Here is a 24,620-nt window from a genome sequence, read left to right on the forward strand (position 1 = left end):
CAGGGCAACAGTGGCTGAGTGACCACTTGTGGAGACACAGCCAATTCAGCAACTGACAGAAATAGACATACCTGAGATAAGTGGAGAGGGGAACAGAAGGGGCAGAGACTCAGGGGTGGGGAAGAGGGTAAGCTACAGAGAAAGTGTTTTTTAGAATCAGTCACAAGTAATAAGGCAGTAGCAGCTTCACACTCAGTTGTTTACTGGCCTCGACTCAGAACAAGCACAATAGAGCTGCAGAAAGAGGGAGAATAAACTTGAGGCATGCCTTATTTGAGAGGCAGCATAATTACACAAAGTTTTGAAACAATGAAGAGGATCCCTCAGCTATTCGGGTCATGGCTCTGCCTCAGTAAGAAAGCACCTTATCCCTGGCCCAAGAGTTTCATTCCAGAGAAGGGGGAGGGGTCACCGTTGGTGGTAGTGTTGGAGGTGGGTGGAGGTAGAGGAGAGAAGGATGAGAGGAGCTGGCAGAGGGGAAGAGCTAGCAATGAAATTACAGATGCATGAGTGAATTTTTGCAACAAATTCAGATCAGACAAAGGGAGGGAAGCAGAAAAAACAGGGAGGCAAAAAAGCAGTGACCAAGGCAGAAAACCTACAGGAAAAGAACTTGCCCAAGGGGAAGCAGGAGTACAGTTGAAGATAACTTCCCATTATAAACAAATTGCATCTCTACTATTTATTTTGGTTTTTAGCAAGCCTCTGAAAATTTCATAGTAATTAGATTTCCAGCCAGGCAATTATTTAAGAGAAATGTAGACCCTCCTTTTGCCACAGAGCACTCCCCAGTGCATGGAAGATGGTTATTAGAGCGCTGGGATCCCAGCACATCTCCATCTGAAAGCATTTGACTGGCTTAAGTGAGTATAGTGTTAAATTTTATTTTATTGTGGTGGTGGGAGATTTAATTTTGCATGGTATGATAGAAATGTATTTATGTACCATTCATTTTTGCCTTTCCCTGCCTCGTACTTATTATTATTACTATTGTTACTGTGATTGTTTTAAACAAGTTGGAACAAACGTGAGCTGCTCCATAAGCGAAACACTCCTCCCAGTTTGGAGTTTCCTCTACTCCTCCTCATTAGAATTGTAAGGGGAGGGGGGGTGGGTTAGCAGTCCTGCAGCAAAGACAGGCACACAGGCTTTCTCTGTGGATTAATTGGTCAGGAAAGACACTTTTTATATTGTGAAGTGGCACTTAAGCTGCTAATTCTTGAGTGTGAAAACTTCTTTTCCCGGGTAATGCTCTTTAAGGAAAAACTTCTTCAGTCCAGTGATTGGTGACTAAGGGAACGATGGAGCAAAGGGGATTGGGCGGGATCTCGGCTCCTAATAATGCCTCCTTATCCAATGAAAAGCATTTCCTATTGAGACCCCCAAGAGTCCCCCCCCCCCCCCCCCCCCCCCCCCCGGCCCTCGGCTCCAGCCCGGACTTTGGGCCTTTTCTTGTGTCCTGTTTGTTAAAGGCATGCCAGCTACAGCATTCAAGAGGGCCGTTCCTTAACAAAGGGAAAGAGATAAATGTGAATAAGCTCACATTTTCAGAATGAGCAGTTTGCTGTAAGAAGCTTCGCAGCCCAGAGTCTGCTACTTTGGGCTGAGTTTACCTTTCCCTGTAAAAAAAAAATGGATTAAAATATGCACTTCTAAAGTGCGAGTTGCCCGTTTATATGTTTATTAGCTAATTGTCTACAGGCATGAGCACACTCTCTCATCTAGCACACTCTTTCTTGGGGTAAGTCTCTTTGAGAAAGATTTGTTTCGGGCATTTGGGGATGGGGGATGGCGTAACAAACTTCAGTGGAAACACTGATGCTTTGAGTGTTTGGGGAAAGAAATTAGATTTCAACGCTGAAGTGCTGAACAGGGATTGTCGTGTTAAATGGTTAAAAAAAAAAAGAATTTCCATTGTTTTGGCAATAATACTGTTTCAGTGGAAGAGATACAGAATTTTCAAGCTGTTGTTTCATGTAAACACAGTTGTCCTAAAGAGCTGATTTAAAATCACAGAGTAGAGCAATTTAGAAATTCTTTTGGCTGACTTTATATTTCTTTGGTTTACAATGGATTGTGAGCTAATGTGGCTTCTATTATGATGAAGTTTTGTCTAGTAAAACTCCACAGCATGCCTTTGATGCCTAATTGATTTATGGAGAATGTGACATTTGCTATATTGAATAATTCATGAACTGGACTATAAAGGAAGAAACATATTTCAGTGAAAAAGTAATTCTGGCATAAATGGAATTTGCTGTTATATGTGAAATTAATTGCTATTTTCCATACATATGCAGTAATATGACATATTTAAAATTCTTTTTGTATATCCTGATAATTTTTAAGACTTTTAGTTACAAGATTTTGTTGAATTGATAAATATTGCATTTCAGTTACTTTGTTTTAGGAAATCTAGCAATGTAATTCATTATTATTCCACCATGGAAGAGACCAGACAAATGCAAAGATTTGAACATTTCAGAGCTTGGTGGGGTTATTCTTCACTTTGCTACCTTACCAAATTATACCAGCTTTCTTTTTCCTTGACTAACATGAAGATAGCAATTATCCAGTGGCTTTGAAATGTTTATTTTTCAGAAAATTTCAGTAACAAAACTTATCCAGTGGCTTTGAAATTATCCGGTGGCTTTGAAACGTTTATTTTTCAGAAAATTTCAAGTAACAAAACCCATCAACATAGAGTGTAAATCCTTTTGCCTTGCCACAGATGAAATGTTGGGCTCTTGCTAAAAAGGGTGAGTTCAGCTGATATACTTGACGGCGGCTGCACTCTAAAGCATCTCTTGCTAATCAAAGATGCAAATGAAAGTCCTGTTGGAACAATCAGACCAGTCTTTCAGAATGTGTACTTACAAAAATTAAAGAGAGGGCTAGGGACATACCTTATAGCAACACTCATGCCAAGTTTAGCTAAAGCTTTATCTATTCAATTCCCTTTGAGAGATTGCAGTGAGAATTGTTGCCCTTGCTGTGGTGTGGTCAGGGGCTGATTGTGTAGTTGCCTTTTTCCTGTGTGTATGGTCATTTTGTGTAGTCTACTCTTGGCCTTCTTAAGGGGAAGAAAAAAAATTCCATAATGTATTTGTGAATAATAGCACTGAAAATTGGAAATTTAATAGGAGGTCACCTACTATTGGGAATTAAGCCTCACTTTTAGTAGATAAGTATCTGGTTATTAGAGCAAGGCATAGGATAAGTAGCCTACTGATTCTATATAGTTATGTTCTGAAGTATTTTGATAACCTTATATTTTGAGGAGAGAGGTGACTGGAAGCAGGTAGAAAAGGTCGAGGATTAAGACCTAGACAAATAGAGCTGATATGGGCATAGGACAGAGAACGAGGAAAATGAGGACATTAGGAAGACTACGATATAAATGACATCTTGATCTGTGATGCTTAGCTTCTGACAATAATTAATCATATTTACTTCTGATATTAAATCTAAACTATATGGTGATGGATGTTGACTAGATTTAGCGTGATGATCATTTCACAATACATATAAATATCGATTGAATCATATTTGTACAACTGAAATTAATGTTATATGTCAATTTTTCTTCAATTAATAAAACAAAATAAATCTTCAAAAACTTAATTAAGTATATTAAAAAGTAATTTCCTTTATCTCAGACTTTGAGGGATTAAAAACCTATTTTCGCTAACAAATGGGAACAGGTGAAAACAACTGACAGGAGGAAACAGCCAGTGAGACCACACTGCCGTAACATCAGTTGAAGGCTGCTGTTAGTCAAAGCAAAGGTGGAGACAGAAGAAAAACTGAGGTCAAGAAAGGGACTGTGACTTGGTTTCACAGTTAGTTAGTGATGGGGCTGGATGTAGCTATATTGAAGTAAAAGCAAATAAGAAAACTTCTGGATATTTGAACTTCCTAGTTTGATTGGATTCCAAACAAAAAGAAGTTTTCTTTATAATCTGTATCAATTGTGAAAGCCATAAAAGAAATGTTAATGCTTCTGTCTTCCTTTAAGATAAACCAGTAAAATAGTATTAATTTCATTCTAGGAATACTGCTCTCTGGAGGAGCATGAAAATCAATTCTCTTTAATATTAAGGTGATCCCCAATATATTTTAAATTGCCTAATGATTTTAGTTTTTAAGTTTCACTTCTCCTAGATTAGAGAAAAAATATTTCAAGAAAGTTGAAGCATTATTTAGCAGTCTGCTTTGTTTAGTCCACCTTTGTTCAGAAGAGGGTGAGATGTGATGATAGTATAAGTTTGCCACTAGCAGATGATTCTACTTTACAGGCAATACATGAGTAGGGTTCAAATGCAGGTGCTATTTGTAAGAATTCCATTACAAAGCATTTCTGGTTCTATGAAAGCATTTTGGGTAGAGTTGTAATTTGAAGATGTTAGACATGCTATATTAGGTTGACCTAGGACATCCTAGGAGAGACAGCAGTGATTGTCAATGTACTAATATCCAGTAATTGAAGACTTGCTCCTATCACTATAGTTAAGGGAAGGAAGAAATTCAGCTAGGGTAGGGGTGCAGGTTAGAGACAAGGCAATGAGGTCTCCACTTGTTGTTTCAGTCTTCTTTCCTCTTCCCCTGTCAGGGTCCCTGCCCAATAGTAACAGTTGTTGCCAGGGAAAAAGAAAAGAAAAAAAAATGAAAAAAACAAAGAACCAATATAACTTCAGGCTAAAAAAAGAAATCTCCTTTGTTCACTTATTTATAATATAATTAATGTATTGCCTTATAAAGCAGAGGAAGTATTTTTATGCCTTTTGTCACTAGTTATCTTTAAATGATTATGAGTTAAATAAATTCATGGACTTTATGCTGGTCAATATAACTAATAACCTATGGCACAACAGTAACAAGTTTTGAAAATAAAATGTTATCTGAAATTCTGTAATAATTAAATCCAAAGCATTTAGATACCATTTAAAAATATGTTGGCTCTCACTTACTCTGATTTATACTATATAATAAATTTCTTTACCTTATGACTTTGGTATACATTTTATTGCAAACCTCTCTCCATGGCACACTGTTATGACTAATTCTATTTCACAGCATCCATTGGAGGAAATCCCTAACCACAGTACCTCCAGAAAGTTCATTGAAACCCCAAGTCTTGGATAAAATTGGTGCCAAGTAAAATTGGATAAAATTGGTTTGAAGTAATGTAATGAGTGCCACTTTCCTGGTAATAACTTTCTCTGTAATTTTTAATTTTATTCTACAACTTTTTTCTAACCAATGCTTCCAGCTTATTACTGATCCAAAAATCCAGAATGGATGGAAGAGTTGTAATTATTTATTGTAATCCAGGCAGTTTAAGTCAAGATGAATATTGATTCTTTGGTTTAAACTTTTTCTTCCACTGATATATACCTGTAGCAGTGGGAGACATGGTTTTTGTTCATATTATCAGGATCAGTATCCACATATATCAGATGAATTGATATGCAAATTGATAACTGATTTACCCATTTAAATACATGAAATAAAGCCAAATTCCTAGTTGGCATTTATGAGTCTCACAGAATTTGGAAATGGACTTTTTGAGAAACACCTAAATTTTTTCCCAAAAGGTCTGGGCCTTCTGCTGAGATAAGATACTAAGTCTCAAGAATCTAGACAGTTTCATAATATTAGGTTGAGTAATTTCTCTACAGTTGCCTTACTCTATAACTTACTGCTAGGGAAAACTCTACTTTAGTAGGATTGATGCAATCTTTGGCCCCATCATGTTGAGCACTAAACCACATTATTTTTCAAAGATTATACTGTGTCATCAGGTAAATGGTTAGTGGGAGACTGGAATATTTTTTGTTGAAAACAATTAAGTTAATCAGTGAGGATAAGAACTGCTCAGATTAGGGCCTGTGTCAGTTTCCTGTTCTTCTCAAATAAAGTACGGGGAGAAAAACGACCATAATAATCTTAGTGTGAACCAAATTCAACATACAGAAGTATTTTTAAAATGGATATTTTCTTGCATAAAAAATAAATGAGGATAAAAAATAAAATAAATGAGGCTCAATCTAAATATTTGACACAGAGAGAGGCTTCTTTGAGATAAGACCTGATACAGATCAATTTATCACTTTAGTTCTGGAGTGAAACATTTACTTATAGTCTCCTCCATATGTAATTTCATAAGGCTACGTTGTATTTTGAAAACTATTATGAAACATCAACTAATGCATAGGAACATCAATTGGAACCATGTGTTTGATTGTGACCTATGCCTGTGGCTTGGTCTAGAAGGTTTACTTAAGGTGTCTTCTCTATTAGCAGCCACTGTTCTGAGGAGCAGCAGTCTGGACTTATTCCCTATTATTCCAGCAGGATAGTTTTAATCTGCATTTTTGCAACATTTTTGTATTTTTTAGTTTGCTTCACTGGTAGATAATTATAGACAAGGACACAATAGGTTTCAGCTTCCTTTGAAAGAAGGAAGCTGAAACCTATTGTGTCAATGTTACTAAGCTTTGACCAGAGTAGAAAGAGGAAGTGCTCTGGGATCATAAGCACTCTGATCTGACCCAAGATCATTAAAAAGGGAGCAAAGTAAGAAAATTTGAGTATACTCTTCCTTCAAGGCCTTGTCTTTCTGAGCTTTGGACTGTCTTCTGTAGGGAACAAAAGCAAGCCAGCCTTTCTGGGCTACTAGGCATATGCCAGAAATTAGAGCTTTGTTTTCAATGTGTCATCTGAAAGTTTAGCATTTAGTAAAGTGATTTAGGTATTCATCTTTATGGGCAAAAAGGGTAACTCCACTTCCTTCAAGAGCCTCTGGGAGGACCCCAAACATGGTTTATTTCACTATCATTAAAATATTTCTCATAAAGGAAAAACATTATGAACGCTTCTATGAACTGTCTGAACTGGCTCCATATGTGTAGGTTAAAGTTAAAAATTCACTGAGGGTCAGATTTCTCTTTGGTCAATTGCCAGGTGACCTGCTTCCTGCCCATTGTCAGGGAAAATACAACCACTCAGAACTCTGAACCCCTTAGGTGGTTAATTGTTGGAATAATTGGCTGTAAAATTATTCACAAGATAGTAGTCTAATGCTACTTGCAGTGAAAGATGTAATTAACTCTGTCAGCCTATTTTTTCCTTTTTCATCTCATCTGAAGCTCAAGAGTTGGCGCTTTGCCTTCATTCAGTGTACAGTATGTTAGCCATTTAGGAAAATCTAGTGGTTAAAAAACACTATTTCAGTCAAAAGAAAAGAAGCCAGTCAGAAAAGAGACCTTGTTTCTCTTTCTCATTGATTTTCTTTCAGAATTAGTTTAAGAGCCAAATGACTCTGTGTTTTTTTTTTTTTTAACTATAGCTCAGTAGGAGATATTCCTTTTGGGACACACTCCTGGACTATCTGTCCGGTTATGATGAAATTGTGTAGTAAAGGTTGAAACTCAAGGGCGTATTTCTGAAGTAAAGGGTATACATGGTGTTAGGATATATTGCTTATATGAAGTTCAGCATACCAAAAAAGACAGAGACATAGGTGTCCAGTTGTGTCAGTAGAGGGAGAAGGAAAAAAAACCTTCTGTAATGTTTCTTTGTGGTGAGGTAGAACTGAATACTGGGCAAGCTCATAAAGCTACTCACAAGCCCTGTTGAATCTTCCTAGCCTCAGCTGTGAGGCTCAGAGGTAATGTTTATACAGGGAAGAGAAACAGTATAAGCCAAGTTACAGAGTGAACCAGTGTCTGAATCAGAAATAGAACTCCTTGCTTCTAGTGCTGTGTTAAATCCCAGCACCACACCCTCACTGCTAGACAGCAAAGGTGCTGTGTGTTTGAGCAAGGGAAAGCTATGAATAGGGCCTTAGTGACAGTTTTCCCATGCTCTCTCTTCAGGATTGAGACTGTAAAGCTTTCTTGTCTGTTGTCCTTTCTCTCCTGCAGAATTTGGCTGCTCAAAGCAGCAGAGCAGAAGTGTCAGGCATTTGCAGACAGCCTACTGTGGGTATAGTGTGTATGTTCTGGGAGATATAAAACTGAATAGAAAACCGGGGAGACAAATCTCATCTATTTGAAACATAACACCTCGAGAAGTACAAAATAATACATTACCAGTGAGCTAGATCTATACTGTGTAGAGTGTCACCAGTGGGCAGACTGGAGGGACTTGGGGCAAATTGAAAAGGCTTCTATTATGAAAGCACTTTCCAAATAAAATAAACTTATTGGAAGAACTTGTAGAAGGCAGGTGCAAGCAGATCATACTGGATGAAGCTTGGTTTAATGTTAGGGGTTTTGCAGTCCCATAATTTCTTCAGATTGTGTGACTATGTTAGAGGGATATTTTTGACTCTCTTGATTTCACAATTAGAAAAAAAAAGACCTCCAGACAGGTAGCTAGTAGGGGTGTAAAATAGTATATAATGTGGTTTAATCAGTTGAGAAGTTTGCCATTCTCTTCTTTCTGCCACAACATTGGTGAAGCCATCTGGAGAAACTGGGGTCTACAGCTCCCAAAGTGAGATATGAACCCCATTGACTGAGATTTTCTAGGCTCTTCCTGGTTTTTTCTTTTCTGATCAGATTCAATGACCTTAAGCATAGTCATTGTGTACTGTTATTCTTTCTGAGAAAAGTGAAAGAAGTGAGATGAAGCAAGGTAAAGAGAATGGGATTGGAGGAATTATAAATTGGAAATACCTTCTGAGAGCCCTTAATACAAATTAGATGGCAGCGCTGACCTCTCTCCATCAAGGTCTCCTTTTTTGTCTTTTCTTCTGCTCTTCTCACCTTTTTATCTCTTCCTTGTCTCGCTTTTTTTCCCCCCCTCCTGGACCTTACTTTATCAAGGCTCCTGCTATACTTTGTTTTTGTATGCCAAGGTTGCTTCTGGCAAAAGTTGAGCTGGGCCTATGAGATGAAGTGGCCAAGAAAGAATATGATCTTAGAGCAGTATTAAGCTTAGGGGAGGAATTCCATAGATTTGTTGAATGAGGATTTAGGAATAGCACGTTTCCAATTTTAAATTTAAAACTTTAACTATTAAAAATGGCAACGCTTTGCTTTGCATCTTGTATTCTCCAAGGTCAGCTCTTGCTCTAGTCACTGCAGTGAGTGATTTTTTTTTCTCAAGCCAAACACTGGTTGAAGTGACTTCAGGCCTCTATATCTCTGGCAGGTTCCCCCTGCTACTCCCTTCTCTGTTCTGTACAGAGGCCCTTTGACCTGTTCCCTGGGAATTGGAAAGAAAGAATGACATAAGGAGGAATCACTTCAGAGAAATGGCTTTCACATTTTAAAATATAATCATGTAAAATCCCATTATTGGGTATGTCAGGAACAAAGACCACTTTTATTTCACATTCTCCTCATTAAAAAGAATTCATTCAGCTGCAACTTGTTCATAGTGCATTATAGAGCATTCAAAAGACAGTCTTTCTCCAATGGTAGCTGTTAACCTAGGTTAGTAAGATTTCTATATGCACTTTTGAAGAATATTGATTCAGATACCCAACAAAGATGATTAGGTCAGTGACTGCCACTTGTACAAGTGGTGGCAGGCAGAAGACATGTAACTGGTCAGATCAAAAGTATACAGTGGAGCAGGGGGATGGCTGTTCACAACAAATCTATCTTTCACATTTCACTTGTATTCAGCCAGAGAAGGCCTTATTGGGCCATTTAAGAGCTAAAGGCATGAAAGTAACTGGTGGAATGGGCAGTGAGAAAGGGAGTAGGAAGATATCCAAGGCTTAGGTTCTGGCATAAAAGAAGCTTGGAAAGGGACCACAATCTGAAGGAGGGAGATGCTGATATTATTATATGAATTATCTCTCTATAAAGGCAATGTAATATAGTAAAAAAAAAAAAAAAGTTTTAGCCAGAAGCTTTAATGAACTGAGGGATCCCTACTCTCTGAACTTACATTTTTGGAGAAAAAGGTAAATCAACTGTTTACTTCAGGAGTTTAGTCATAACTTTTTAAAGAGGATGTCCTGGAGGTCCCATATCCACCTATAGTCTTGTGCAATAGAACTAATACTCAGACAATTTAAACTCAGAAGTTTAGTAATAATGGAGAGTAGACAATACAATTTAGAGTAGTTTAGTAATCCCTTGGTTAGGAATTAAAAACCAAACCAAACCAAACCCTGAATTCTGATTCTGACTATACCATTTATATGTTCTTCCAATTCTGACATTATTATAATTCTAAATTACATAAGCCTCAATTTCTGCTTCTGTAATATAGTGATAAGTTCCTGCCTTGCTACCTTATGGTGTTCCGGTAGGAATCAAATAAAACTTGCTTTTGAAAGTTAAAAAGTTATACAAATTTCAAAGTACTATTATTGTTTTAACTATCAGAGTGCCTTGGCCTCCCAAGGAACAAATACCTTATTCCTGTTCATTGCAATGCTGCAGTATTACCCTTACTGTATTGAGTGTGATCTCTCCTATTCCTGCAACATATTCTTTTAGTACCTTTTAACATGGTAGGTACTCAAGAGGTACTTATTAAACCAAATTGAATGTGAATGTTATTTCCAATCTGGGTGGACAGAATATCTTTTACTGCACAGAAATCATGGATGGAAGGTAGATTTGATGATTCATTCCATCTTGTCTCCCGTAGGAGGAAAACATTTCCTACCAGTCCTTAGTCTCAGAGTGCTGAACCCTGCAGCCAGCAGGCCTCCTGAAAAAAAATCCATGGGTGACAGAAGATTCATTGACTTCCAATTCCAAGATTTAAATTCAAGCCTCAGACCCAGGTTGGGCAATGCTACTGCCAATAATACTTGCATTGTTGATGATTCCTTCAAGTATAATCTGAATGGTGCTGTCTACAGTGTTGTATTCATCCTGGGTCTGATAACAAACAGTGCCTCTCTGTTTGTCTTCTGCTTCCGCATGAAAATGAGAAGTGAGACTGCTATTTTCATCACCAATCTGGCCCTCTCTGATTTGCTCTTTGTCTGCACTCTACCTTTCAAAATATTTTACAATTTCAACCGCCACTGGCCTTTTGGTGACACCCTCTGCAAGATCTCTGGGACTGCATTCCTAACCAACATCTATGGGAGCATGCTCTTCCTTACCTGCATTAGTGTGGATCGTTTCCTGGCCATTGTCTATCCCTTCCGATCTCGTACCATTAGGACCAGGAGGAATTCTGCCATTGTGTGTGCTGGAGTCTGGATCCTAGTCCTCAGTGGTGGTATTTCAGCCTCTTTGTTCTCCACCACTAATGTCAACAATGCAACCACCACCTGCTTTGAGGGCTTCTCCAAACGTGTCTGGAAGACTTATCTGTCCAAGATAACCATATTTATTGAAGTTGTTGGTTTTATCATTCCTCTGATATTGAATGTCTCTTGCTCTTCTGTGGTGCTAAAAACCCTCCGTAAGCCTGCTACACTATCTCAAATTGGAACCAATAAGAAAAAAGTGCTGAAGATGATCACAGTGCATATGGCAGTCTTTGTGGTATGCTTCGTACCCTATAACTCAGTCCTCTTCCTGTATGCCTTGGTGCGCTCCCAAGCCATTACCAGTTGCTTGTTGGAAAGATTTGCAAAGATCATGTACCCAATCACCTTGTGCCTTGCAACTCTGAACTGTTGCTTTGACCCTTTCATCTATTACTTCACCCTTGAGTCCTTTCAGAAGTCCTTTTACATCAATACCCATATCAGGATGGAGTCTCTGTTTAAGACTGAAACACCTCTGACCACAAAGCCTTCCCTTCCAGCTATTCAAGAGGAAGTTAGTGATCAAACAACACATAATGGTGGTGAATTAATGCTAGAATCCACCTTCTAGGTACGAGAACTGTCTTTAGGTACAGATATGGTTTCTTCTACAATTTTTTCTATGCTATGAATAAAAGAATATATTTGAAGCTAATGATACTGAGAATAGATTAATGTACTGAATACAGTCAGATACATTTATTTGAATGTTTATTGTACATATGCTGTTTTGTTCAATAATTATAGGTCAGGTCTAATTACTGCAACCAAAAGTTATTGCCGAACTCTTCTGCTTGGTTGGAAATTCATTGTACCACATTGTATAAGTGGACAGTGTCCTTGACTTCAGTGATATGAAGACTACTTTAAACTTTAAAAAAGATATTTCCATTCCAGTAATATTTGGTGATTAGGTTGGGCCTATAAATATAGAACAAATTCAGGGATTATTCTTAAAAAAAATTTGTCTTACTACTGGTATGTGCTACTCTTTTTTTCTTTCTTTTATGAATTATCATTGAGTTTATTTTAGCTCAAGAACATATTTTAGCTTAACATTATTAATAAACATATCAAATTTTAAAGAGCTGGCAAAAAATATTGTATATATTTTGAAAGGGAAAACAAATTGTTTGCATGAATGTGGTGGAAAGAAACAGAAAATTAACTGGATTTACATCTTTGCAATCACCAGCAGTGTCAGTTTTTAAAAGCCTCTTTCCTCTTTTCACATTACATTAAATTTCTTATATGAACCTTCAGATGCAGAAAAGCTGCTAAATATGTGCCTGAGACAGGGCAGAATGGAAAATCACATAAAACAACAAACGTCTATAAAACACTAAATGACATCAATATTTTTTCTTAGAATTTCCAATTATCTTTCTTTTGAGAGACTGGTTTCTATAAATATTCTCCATATGAAATTTTGGAGCACAATGCAACCAGAAAGCTGCTGCATTTGTACGCAGGTCAGGAGCAAATTGAAAAAAATTAGCAACAAAATAATAGCAAAAAATAAAACAATAAAACAAAAATTTCTTAAAACTTGCATTAGTCATTTTTGGGGGCAAGGAGTAGAGATCTGTAACTTTAAATTACTTATTCTTTCATGTTAAATTTTGGAGCACAATGTAACCAGAGAGCTGCTGAATTTGTGCCCCGGATGGGAGCATATTGAAAAAAAAAATACATAAGCCAAACTAAACCAATACAAACAAAGAAGCAAATAAAAAACAGAAAAACTACAAAAAGCAATGAAAAATAATTCCTAACACATACATTCATATTTTATTTATTTTTTTGAGTATCTGTAAATTTTAAAATGCTATATTATTTTTATAAAGTTTTGGAGTACAATACGGGTAGAAATCTGCTACATTTGTGCCCAGATCAGGACCTAATGGGAAAAAAAAAGTAAAACAAATGACCCCTTATAAAACAAAGCAAAAGAAAAAAAAACACAGAAACTCAGATTTTTTTTTTTGAGCATTTGTAAAAGTTACAAAATACTATAACGTTCATATGATGCTTTGAATCAGAATGCATCTAGGAAGCTGCTAAACTGGTGTCTAGTTCAGGAGCAATTAAAATCAATATTTAAAAATATAGAAAAGAAGAGAAAAGATTTTTTATAACCTGCTTAAACAACAAAAGTAACAAAGACATCCTTAAAAATTTCTTACCATTTATTGGATGAAGTGTAGATTTAAGAATATTGAGACCTATATATAAAACTTTTGAGCACAGTATAGCTTGAAAGATGCTACATTTTGCTCATATCAGAAGCAATGGAAATATATACCCTCCACATACTACGTGCACACAGACACAAAATGAAAGCATTGCAAAACAACAAAAATATTCTCAAAATGTGTTTTAATCAATTTTAAAATTATTTGAATGATGTGATAATTTTAAAAGGTTAAGACTTTTTAAGTAAAATTTTCAGGAACAATGCATCTTGTAAATTGCTGAGCTTGTGCCAGGGAGTGATTTCAAAAAGATTAAAACCATAAAACAATGCCAAAAAAGTAAAAATGTTAAAGCAATAAGCAAATTATTAAAACTCTCATTAACCTTTTTTTTTTCCTTCTGATATATGTAGATTTTAAAATACTAAGATTTTTAGATAAAAATCCATGAGCGTAACTTCGGAAACTGCTAAATCTGTGCCTGGGTTAGGAACAAATTGAAAAAAATGCTAAAAGAATAGAATGATAATAAAAATGAATTCTCAAAAATGGCATTACTTTTTCCTCATGATCTTGGGTCCTAGAAATAATGATTCATTATATTGCCTTGTGAAAACAGGTCATAGATAGAATATATAGGACATTGGGTTGAGTTAGATGAAATTAAGTTAGGTTAGATAATGTTCAGTTGTTAGGTAATATTGTAAGATCAAATTAGTAATCAAAGTATGAGTAATCTTTCTGTTTCTTTTGATATTCTTTCTTTTCTGTTTCTTATAAGTATAAACTATATGTGAACTTTTGTTTGTGCCTTTGGCTTTCAGAATTATGAAATTTTAGGATTATGGCACCAAACCATTTAATGGGATATGTTAACCAAGTTGACAGAAAATATATCGATAATCCAGTTTCCTTTTGTGTAATTTCCATATTTAGTTTTATTTAATTTTCCATATTTTGATTTATTTTAATTTCCATTCTTACAGTTAATATAACTTGCTAATAATAACTTTTGTCATGTTAACAATGTAACCAACAAAATTTAATGTATAACTAAATGTAAAATGGATTTTTATTTTACATTTAAAAGCAAAAGCAATCATTCAATTGTAGTTACTACTTGGATTTTAAATGTTTATTAAATGTAATAAAATACATTTGGATTATCTAACAGTTATACTTTTGTCAAGTATTCAACTTGCCCTTTTTTATTGAATTATAATGACATACAATATTATATTAGTTTCAGGTGTGCAGAAGACCTGAATAGACATTTTTCCAAAGAAGACATACAGATGACCTACAGGCACATGAAAAGATGCTCAACATCACTAATCATCAGGGAAATGCAAGTCAAATGAAATACCACTTCACATCTGTCAGAATGGCTATTATTAAAAAGACAAGAAACAAGTGTTGGAGAGGATGTGGAGAAAAGGGAACCCTCAACTTTGCCTTTATTTGTGGGCACCCAGAGACATTTTTAATCTTCTTTCCATCCTTCAAGAAAGAACTTATTAAAGTATATTTCATCTCAAATCAATTCTAATACTTTGTTTTGGAGGCTGTCTGAAGACTAATGCAGAATTAAAAATGGCCAATCCCTGAGTGACTTTTCAGGGATCAAGCTCAAAGATTAATGATATCCTTCTCTGATCTGTTCAACTTGGCTTTGATTTATTTGGAGTTTATTGCCAAGCTGACTCTTGAATCTGATTTATTGGATTTGATGAAATACCCTAGGACAACTGAGAGGCCTGGGGAAGGTCCGGGGCAAAAAAAAAAAAAAATCTGACAATGATGAGATGATTTAGGAAGTAGGTTGCTGACTGATCAGTAACTAAAACGTGGTGGTGCCAAGGTAGGCGCACAGTGGGTACCTAGCCATTGTTCTCGTACCTTCTAACTCTCAGGGAAAGCAATGTCAGCATCTCATAAACTACGTTGTGTATTGGTTCCCCAAGTAATGACAGCAAATGCCTCTGCCTTTTCTGACATCATGACCAGCATGATCAGCCCTAGGCTATGTTTAAAATTATAAGAACTTTGTCATTAGTGACCTTCTAGGCCAGGTCCTCAAAAAAAAAAAAAATGAGGCTAGACGTCATTTGTTTCACATCCCTATTAGCTTTCTTCCACCTCTGTCTCTACCCTCAAACCCCTGCACCTTATGTTTTATATGGTTTCCCAAATGCTTTACCTCTCTTGTCTGTCCTGTGGCCCTTTGTAACATCTCTCCTCACCTCTTACAGAAATATTGCTTCTTTGTGGACCAAAAACATAAACCTCTATAAAGACAGTGACATGCTGAACAGGTTTATATTAAGGTGTGAATGATTGATCCCTCCACCCACTGCTTTTAATCCTCCCATTGGTGTTTGCATCTTATAAAAGGAGTCTGGTTAATTCAAATGACTGCAGCAAGGTTGGGATGGGGAGAGATGACTGTCCTGGTAAATGATAAATCATCTCTTGAGCCTCAGCCTCCCTCGCCTCATGGTAAAGCCTCTGTATTGCAATTCCCTTGTCCCACTCTCTTGACATTATCCTGTGTACCACTGAGTCCAAAACATACACTGCTTTCCTCTTGACAGCCCTCTTCCAAAATTGCCTGTGGTGACTGGAAACCCATGCTCTCATTTCATATGGGCTTGGATTCTTTCCCTCAAATGTCTCCCGATCCTGGTGGATTTGGTGGAATGGTTCTTAAAATGTGAAGCGTTTTTCTTTTTTTTCCAACAAGGAGACCAAAGCACAGACGACTGAGTAAAAAAAATTTCCCCTATATTCAGATTTTTGAAGAGCTATATAATTCCCACTGCTTCACTTTTTTCCCTCTCTGAGGGTCTGAGAATGAAGCTCTTCTGTCCAGAGAGGTACTGAGCCCAGGAGCATAGAAGAGTAAAGCCAGTGTGAGGCCTAAAATGTGGCAGCGAGGGAAGCCAGGCAAGCTGTAAGGTTGGGGTGACTTGTGTGTGCCTTGCAACTAGCTTTCTTTCTTACTTACCATGGAGGAGCTCTGACCATATAGATGAAAATCTTGTTACAAAGAACCCTAACTCCTCCCACTGCTAGTCTAGTGTAAACTGTCTGCTCAGCTTTTTACCTTCCTCACTCAAGTTGGTGGTATCAATGCCAAAATTTTGGGTCACCATCTTCAGTTGGGATTCTGGGACTTCTGGACTAACCTTGGTTCAAGGCAGTTTGAGATGCTTGGGAAATAGTTCGGGAGAATTCCTAGGGACCTAGAATTCAATCATTTACTTATTCAACAAACATCTTAAACACCAACTATGTGTCAGACCGTCTTCTAGGCACTGAGGATGCAGAGGTGAAAATAACAGACAAAAAGCTGTTTTAAAGCTCATGTGCTGGAGCCAGAGCAGGTGGAGCCAAAAACACACAAATAAAAAAGCTAAAAGGTAATATGACAGATAATAGTAAGTGCAATGGAGGAAAATAGAGCAAAGTAAAGGAGAGCACACACCTGAAACCAAATTTTAGGCTCTATAGCAGTACTGGATTAAAACTTTAAAGATCATAAGCATTGAAAAGAGGAGGGTGCCTCTCTCTAAATAAATATTTTTAATTATTTTAATTAAATTTATGCTGTACTTATCAGTGCATGTAAGGAAGTGCAAGAAAGTTCTGACCTTAAAACATCACATTACTAGTGTTTATTTTTAAAGGAGTTATGCAACTGTAAATTGTCCAAATGCTGTGAATAATCTGTCTACTTTTGGGTATTTACACTGTTGCCAAAGCCACAGAGACCTCAAAAGGCCAATGAAAACCTAGACATAGGCAACTTTCAGTCAGCAAAGCTAATGATGTCATGGCCTTAGCCTCCTCTCCCCTCAGACTTCATCTCACAGCAAGGCAGTTGCTTGCTTTCTCTTTGTCTCTGTCTCTATCTCTGTCACTTTCTATGTCTCTCTCCATTATTTCTTTCAGCAAAACATGCTCCTAGAAAAAGATTTGAATGCTAACTCTGTGCTATAATAAAGAGATCTGGGTTGGAAACCCAAATCTGGTTTTTATACTCATCTTTCCTACCTGCTGTGCGAACTTGGACAAGTCCCTTCCTCTCTCTGTGACTGAGTTCCCGTAATAGTAAAATGAGCAGGTGTTTTCAGTTATCTCTGAGGTCCCTGATAGTTCTAAGACTGGAACTCCAAACACATTGATGCTGAGCTAGAACTAACAGTACTTATTAATAATGCTGATACGGATGAAGGTACTTACTAAGTGCCAGATACTGTACCAAGAACTTTACATGCATTGTTTCACAGCAATATTATGACGGAGGTTTTATGATTAGCTGCATTTTACAGTTGAGAAAACTGAGGTCCAAAAAGCTGAAGAAACTTAAAATTGCCATAGAGCTAATAAGTGGCAGTTTGCTTTGATCCCAGTTTTGTATGTCACTAAAGCTTGTGGTCTTAACCAGTACTGCTTTGTCCATCCGGAACTGTAAGTCCTCAACACAAGGAAGACATTTTTAATGGTGGAACTTCAGCCATTAAGGAGTGGGAGGCTTTAAGAATAAAGGATCCTTCTAAGTTCATTTGAAAACATTCCACAAAAGTGACTGCCTACTCCCATGTGAGGCCAGAAAGAGTTTAAATAATAACAAAAGCAGTATTAAAGGATATATGTTCAAATGCTCAATATGTGTCAGAAAGTAGCACATGAAATTCTATTATCTCATTTTAAAGCTGACAAAACTGAGGAATAGGGAGCCTGAGTAATATGCCCAGAGTTGTACAGTCAATAGCAAAACCAGGACTTATATACAGGCTATCTATTTCTAATTAGCTACAGAGAGACTTGTTCTAATATACAGTAACTATCAGATGCTTACTATGTGTCAGGCACTGTGCTTTATAAATATTATCTCTCTTAATCTTCACAGCAATCTTGTGAGGTAAGTATTGTTATTATCTGTCTCTTTTACAAGTGAAGGAACTGAGACACAGAGCTAAGGAACTTGCCCAAGGTCTTATAGATAGTTAGTGGGTCTTTATGAAATCCAACACATAACCATGGTATGGCCCCCCAAGATAAAGCCCTTACCTGTTGCCCAACTTCGTCTCTTACTACCCTCTCCTTCATACTCAAACTCCAGTTACATTGGTCTTCTTTCTATTCTTTAATAGTGAAGCTCATTCTTGGCTTAGGGCCTTTGCCTTTTCTGTTTGTTCTCTCTGCTTAGAATACTTTTCCCCTAGGTCTTCACATGGCTGACTTCTTCTTATCATTCAGGTTCAAATGTTACTTCTTCAAAGAGGGCTTCCTGATCATCCAATCTACAGTAGATATACAATTACTCTTATCAATTTACCCTATTATAATTTTCATCATAGAATTCTCTGATATGCTTCTTTTTAATTTATTTGTTCAGTGTCTGTCCACATCACTATCCATAAAATGTAAGTTCCATATGGGCAGCAATCATGTTGCTCTTTTTCAGTACAATATCTAGTATATAGTAGACACTCAAGTAATATTTGTTGAATGAATCAAAGTGTGGAAAACCAGGTCTGTGTGACTTCTAAGGCTCTTGTTCTATACTGCCTCTTGATTTATCCCTTGAAGCTTTTCTTTTCTCCAAAGTGCAACATCTTTTCCAGTTGCTTTATGTGGACTTTCATCAGAAACTGAACACTGAAGAGCAAAATATCTTCATTTTGGGATACAATTGTGAAACTGCATACTTAATTTCCTAAAGAGGCTACTTTCATTACCTGATTGTTTTTGCAATTGAGTTTGTGCAGAATGCAGGGGTTCCCATCTTTCCAAGTATTCAAGGAATAGCTCAAAGAAATAAAACACATATTGAGTGTGTTTAAAACTTGTAAGCTATATTCACATCCTAAGTAAATAACTCCACCTTTCCTTTTACAGTTTTCCCTTATTTAATTTGTACTTTCTGGCACTTGCTGGCACTTCTGAGTTATACATTAGACTGGAGACTTGAGTCCATATGGCATGTCACACAGCATATAAAGTTGACTACAAAGAATTATCTTGTTTCTGTTATTCTGAAAAATCTCTAATTACTTTCAACACACATTCCTCTGGTTGATTTTCAGTCTATTTCTTTACTGGAAACCACTGTCTAGCCATTGAGAGAACATGTTTTTACTAAAAAAGAAAAAAATTAGTAAAAGGGAGGGAAAAGTGCTATGTGATTGGATGCCATCCAGGAAGTGCATACATAGCTTTAACTGTAATGGAGTATAATGGCAGCCTTTTTCTAGGAGGATCTGGGGCCAGTGCTCACAGTTTTCTGTTTGCAGTTTTACTGGGAGAAGTCTGTGCTGGTTTCTCACATAAAATGTACTGCTATCATCATCTGCCAAGATGCTAACTGAAAAGATCCATTATTTTTGATATTTAATACCTTATAAATTATATGGAGATTGTGTTGACTGACATGGACATCTGGAAGGATGGTCAGGAATTTTTTTCCTAGGTCAGGTAGACTGAGTGAGTGCCTGTTTGTTCATCAATGACCAATTATGCATTCATAGAGAAAAAGTCTCTTCTCAGCTGCTGGTCAGCTAACCTCAGAGGAACTGGGATGGCTGGAATTAAAGGAGGGGATACAAATGAGCAGTGGCTAGTTGGAATTTATATGGAAAATGTATAGTTACTTGTTTCCTAACAGAGATGAATTGTGAGCTGGCTGGGGCTTGAAGATACAGACAAATCTCATCTTGGTTAAGCAGAGCTGAATGTGCTTTCAGAGCCTTTTTCACCTTCCATATTGGCTGTTTATGCCAACTGGAGAAGGTGCTTTGCTCTTGAACATTGACCAGAAGTTATCTAGTTTCTGATCAATGTCTACCCATTTACTCTCAGACTCATTTCAAGAAGAGAGAGATGAAAGTTATGAAACCAGTGGTGGTGTCTGGTTGGGCATGAAGTCTTTTTCTTCCACTGTTAATTCACTTGCTTTTTCTTTGCAAAAACACTTGGAGTTACATTTATGTTCACAGCTTTGGTTTTTCTCTGGGCCATTTTTGGCTTCATGTTTAGGTCTTAATATGTAGAGTGCTTGATACACCTCTACCTAAATCAGGGCATGCCTGGAGACTAGCAGTTCCCATGAGCCAAGATGGTTTTTCAATGAGCTGTTCATTCTATCTTGCCTGGTCCCTATGACAAACTGCATGCTTTTGCTAGGCAGTGAGTTAAGGCAGAGGCTATAGTGGGGGAAAAATAATAAATGAAGAAAAACTTCACTAAGTTGAAAAACATGGCATGACAATTAAGAGTGATCAAAAATGGTCATCTTTATTGAATTAACAGATGATGAGTTAAAAGCAATGAAATTAATATTTTTAATAAAGTCACGGAGTTCAAAAGCATCAAAACCACTTTTATGAATGTAATTGTTTTAGCTGCATTTAGAAATTGAAACCAGCATTTAATGATCAGCTTTAATCTTTTTTAAGCACCAAACCAAGCATTATATTCATGAAATGCTGGCTGCCAATTTTGTTTTTGCACATAGAGGTTACTGTAAGTGGTGAGTGTGTGTGTATGTTTGTATGTTTGTGTGTGTGTGTGTATGTGTGTGTAGTATGTACTCGTGCTCATAGACATACACATCATATGTATGTCTACATGTATATATATTATATGTTTCTTTTTAAACTCATATTTTGTGAGTCAGTAATGATATTTGAAAGAGGTGGTCACTTATAGAAGTGCAATTTCAGCCACCTGATGACAACAAAGAGTAGATATTAGAAGTTCCACTTTTATGAAAAAATATGTGAGGGTAGGTTTATAATAATGAGGAAATTTCTTTTCTGTTGCTTCCTAGAAAAAACTAAAACATTATGTGAGCTGACAAAATGGACATCAATAGTAGAAGGCACACCTCCCAATCCCGCTCCCCAACAATATCTACTTAGAAAAGCTCTAGCTATTTATCATTTATGTATTATTTATAAGTATCATTTAAGTATAAGTTCAACCATCACTTCCTGTAGTTAAGATTTCCTTATTATCCTCAGGGAGAGTTAGTTGGTTGTTTTCTACTCTTGGCTGCCATAGCACTTTTTATATAACTCTGTTTTCCTGCCTGTCAAATTATAATTTGTTTACTTCTATGTCTACTCTCCGATATGACATATTTACCTCTCTGGCACTATTTACCTGGCAAATAGTGGGTACTCAATAAATGCTTGTTGTGTGAAAGAATAAATAAGTGAGAAAGTGCCACATTATATATACTGAAAAGAACTCTATGTATAGTGATCACAATTTCTGAATCAATTATTGGGTCCTATGGCCTATCAAATGACTTTTATGCTGCTTTTGGGTTTGAGTGGCAGAGGTAAGAGATGTATTTTGAAAGGCAAGGTATTGCAGTTGCCAGGACTTTGCAGTGATTTATGAGGATGTAGGACTAAGGATACAATACTTGAAATTGGATCTGTTCTGGAAAAGAAAACTGATATGTATGATTGCCATAGCTACAGGATATCAAGAATTCTTGATTAAGGAGTGTGCATTTTATCTGATAAATGTTAGCAATACACTTAGTAGAGGGAATGGTTGATGGTCCTGATCCCTGAAAGAAGGGTAGTGCACTGGGGATACTTTAAACATGGACTGTGGAATACCTAAATAAATGAAGTGAGCTCAAATGACTTAAAGTTGCTCTCTAGAATATTTTTACAGAGAAAGAATAAAATACATTATTTTTAGTATGTACAGATTATCTAGTGACTTTTGCAAGGGCCCAGTCTATTTTCACGAATCATTTAGACTGCCACACTCTTCTGGGGATGAGAGAAGAGAAGAGGTTAATATTTACTGAGTACCTGTTATGTGTCTAGTACTGCACTAAGACTTTAATGTACGTCATTTAATCCTAGCTCTCAACCACTCTGTGAGGCAGTACAATTACCTTTTTAAAGTTGACCAAAGTAAGATTTGAGAGGGGTGCAGTTGAGATTTCAACCCAGTCTGAATGACTCCAAAAGGGTGGGGGTGGATTTCGAAGACAGATATGTATTGTTTTAACGTTCATAATCTATCCATTGCACTCTGATGACTCCTAAACAAATTAAATTAACACAATTCCATGTAGCCGAGGGGAAATAGCTATCATATATAGGCCTTTTGGAGTATATTTTGAACGTGCATTTGCTGATTTTCCTGCTCTTGTTCTGGAGGGGGCCTTAATTCCCTCTTCTGTGATAGATCCTTTCCTTTTACCCCAGGGCTCAGGCAGTTCTCAGCAGTGCCCAAGAGCAAGCCCACCTTTAAGACTGTGAGTGACATACGTTTACCATGTATCAGCTGTCATTCAGATTGCAACATCCATGAAATGTGAACTTTCCTTCCCTCTGGCCATGGAACAGATAAGCAAGCATCTCTCAGAAGGAACAGAGCACTGCTGAGCTCCTGAAGCTAGAGATTGGCCGATATCTCAGCAAGGAATTCAAAGTATCACTGAGTATGTATGTTCTGAAGTGAGTTGGGGTTTGCTTCTATGTGTCACTGAGAGCTGGAGTTGCAGGGAGGGAAGGGTAGGAGGACATTGAGGCCTAGGCCTCTAAAAACCAGCCAGTTATACTTTTCCCAGGAGGCAGCTTTATGAGATATGCATAAGGGCCTTTATAAATGTGCAATGCCTGTATAAGCAACACTTGCCTTCACTCTCTCTGAAGTCTGTTCCTGGAATCCCTCCCACTGTGTAAATAGTTCATATTTGCCTCATGTTTGTCCACTCTTTGCCTCAAGGAGAAACCAAAAATAGCTGCATGTTTGTGCTTCAGGAGAAACAAGTGTTTGTATAATTCTAATTGTGGAAACATGTTCGTTCTTCCATTTGAGTGGTCAAAGGAGAACGCCTAGTCACACACAGGCACAGCAACAGAGCAGAGACCTGTGAAAGAAAAAAAAAAAAAGAACATGAATATTCCCTCAATCCCCCTCTCACCCACTGCCCTTTTCTGCACAAATAATGAAATTGCCAAGTGTTTCCAAGAAATTCTTGAAAATGTTGTCTTTAGCCTGTGGAATTTGTGCCATAAAATGTCAATAGTACATGCATTTTCTTCCAAAATGAGTTACAGGCAGTGTTCACCTATACATCAAATCCCTCTGCAAGGAATGCCTCTGTGGTTCACTCTAGCAGAAGCTTTCCCAAGGCTTAGGCAATAGCTTATGGGAAGGGGCTTTTACTGATTTGGTGAAAGGAAGCATTTAGCACAAAGGATGTTTCTGCTGGGTTGCAGAAAGGAACAATTACTTTCCTGAGTGAAACAGCCGGCCAGAGCAGATCACTTAGCTTGAAAAACACTATTTGCTGAGCAGTTACACTGGCTAATTCACCACCAGAAGAGAGGCAGAAAAACACAGTGGGAAGAACATCCAGCTTGAAATTAGACCAGAGTTCAAACTTCAACTTTTTTACTTAGTAGTTAATGGATTTTGGCAAATTACTTGACTCATGAATGATAGTTTCTTCAGTTTTTAAATGAAAATATATAATAATATCTACCTCACAGAGCTGTTGTAATGATCAGGGATCATAGCTAACTGTGCAGTATTAAGAGCTGTTTCCCTGGAGATGCCAGGGTGGCTGAGTGTGCTTCACACTTCCATGGAGCATGGTGCTTAGGCCTTTGGTAACTTTGATTGACTCATAGCACCATTCACCATTCCCAAAGGTACAGCTGAAGCTAGGGTGAAGAAAATAAGCCCACACTATGATTTTGTACTTTGACAGGGTCCCTCTCTCTCGTTTCTTTTTTTCTTCTTTTAGCTGCTCTTCAGGGAAACTCCTAGGGCAGCTGCTAAGTAGCACCTGAATTTTAAAGGCAAAAATGTAGACAAACAATTCAAAGACATTTTCTACCGAGAATGGCACCCTGCTAGCAAGTAATCCTCTTTGTCAGCGTCAAGGTAGGACTTCTAGAAGCCAAGAGTGAAGAGAACTTTCATAGTTATGTTTGCCCCTTGCTCCTTAGGTAGTTAAAGGACTTTTGTCAGAGTGCTTGCCTTCCAGACACTTGAAATTGTTAAACTCAAACTCAAACTGAGGGTATAGTTTCTGGAATCAGATAAATCTGTATCTGAATCCTAGTACTACCACAGAACAAGCTGTGTGGCCTTGAACAAGAGACTTAACCTCTTTGGACTCCATTTCCTTCATC

General features: G+C 37.2%; 1 protein-coding gene across 1 annotated transcript; it reads left to right on the top strand.

Moving 5' to 3' along the window:
- Window positions 1–1,426: 1,426 nt before the first annotated feature.
- On the top strand, window positions 1,427–22,103 carry LPAR4 (lysophosphatidic acid receptor 4). The gene is made up of 3 exons (XM_010950589.3): window positions 1,427–1,741; window positions 10,621–11,810; window positions 14,678–22,103. The coding sequence occupies exon 2, from the start codon at window positions 10,698–10,700 to the stop codon at window positions 11,808–11,810; it is 1,113 nt and encodes a 370-aa protein (XP_010948891.2). The 5' UTR covers window positions 1,427–1,741; window positions 10,621–10,697; the 3' UTR covers window positions 14,678–22,103.
- Window positions 22,104–24,620: the final 2,517 nt, after the last annotated feature.

This window comes from Camelus bactrianus, chromosome X (assembly GCF_048773025.1).
Source record: "Camelus bactrianus isolate YW-2024 breed Bactrian camel chromosome X, ASM4877302v1, whole genome shotgun sequence".
Taxonomy (NCBI): domain Eukaryota; kingdom Metazoa; phylum Chordata; class Mammalia; order Artiodactyla; family Camelidae; genus Camelus; species Camelus bactrianus.

What these genes read in the sequence shown, in the direction of transcription:
- LPAR4 (XM_010950589.3), top strand. Translation starts at nt 10,698, where the DNA reads ATGGGTGACAGAAGATTCATTGACTTCCAATTCCAAGATTTAAATTCA.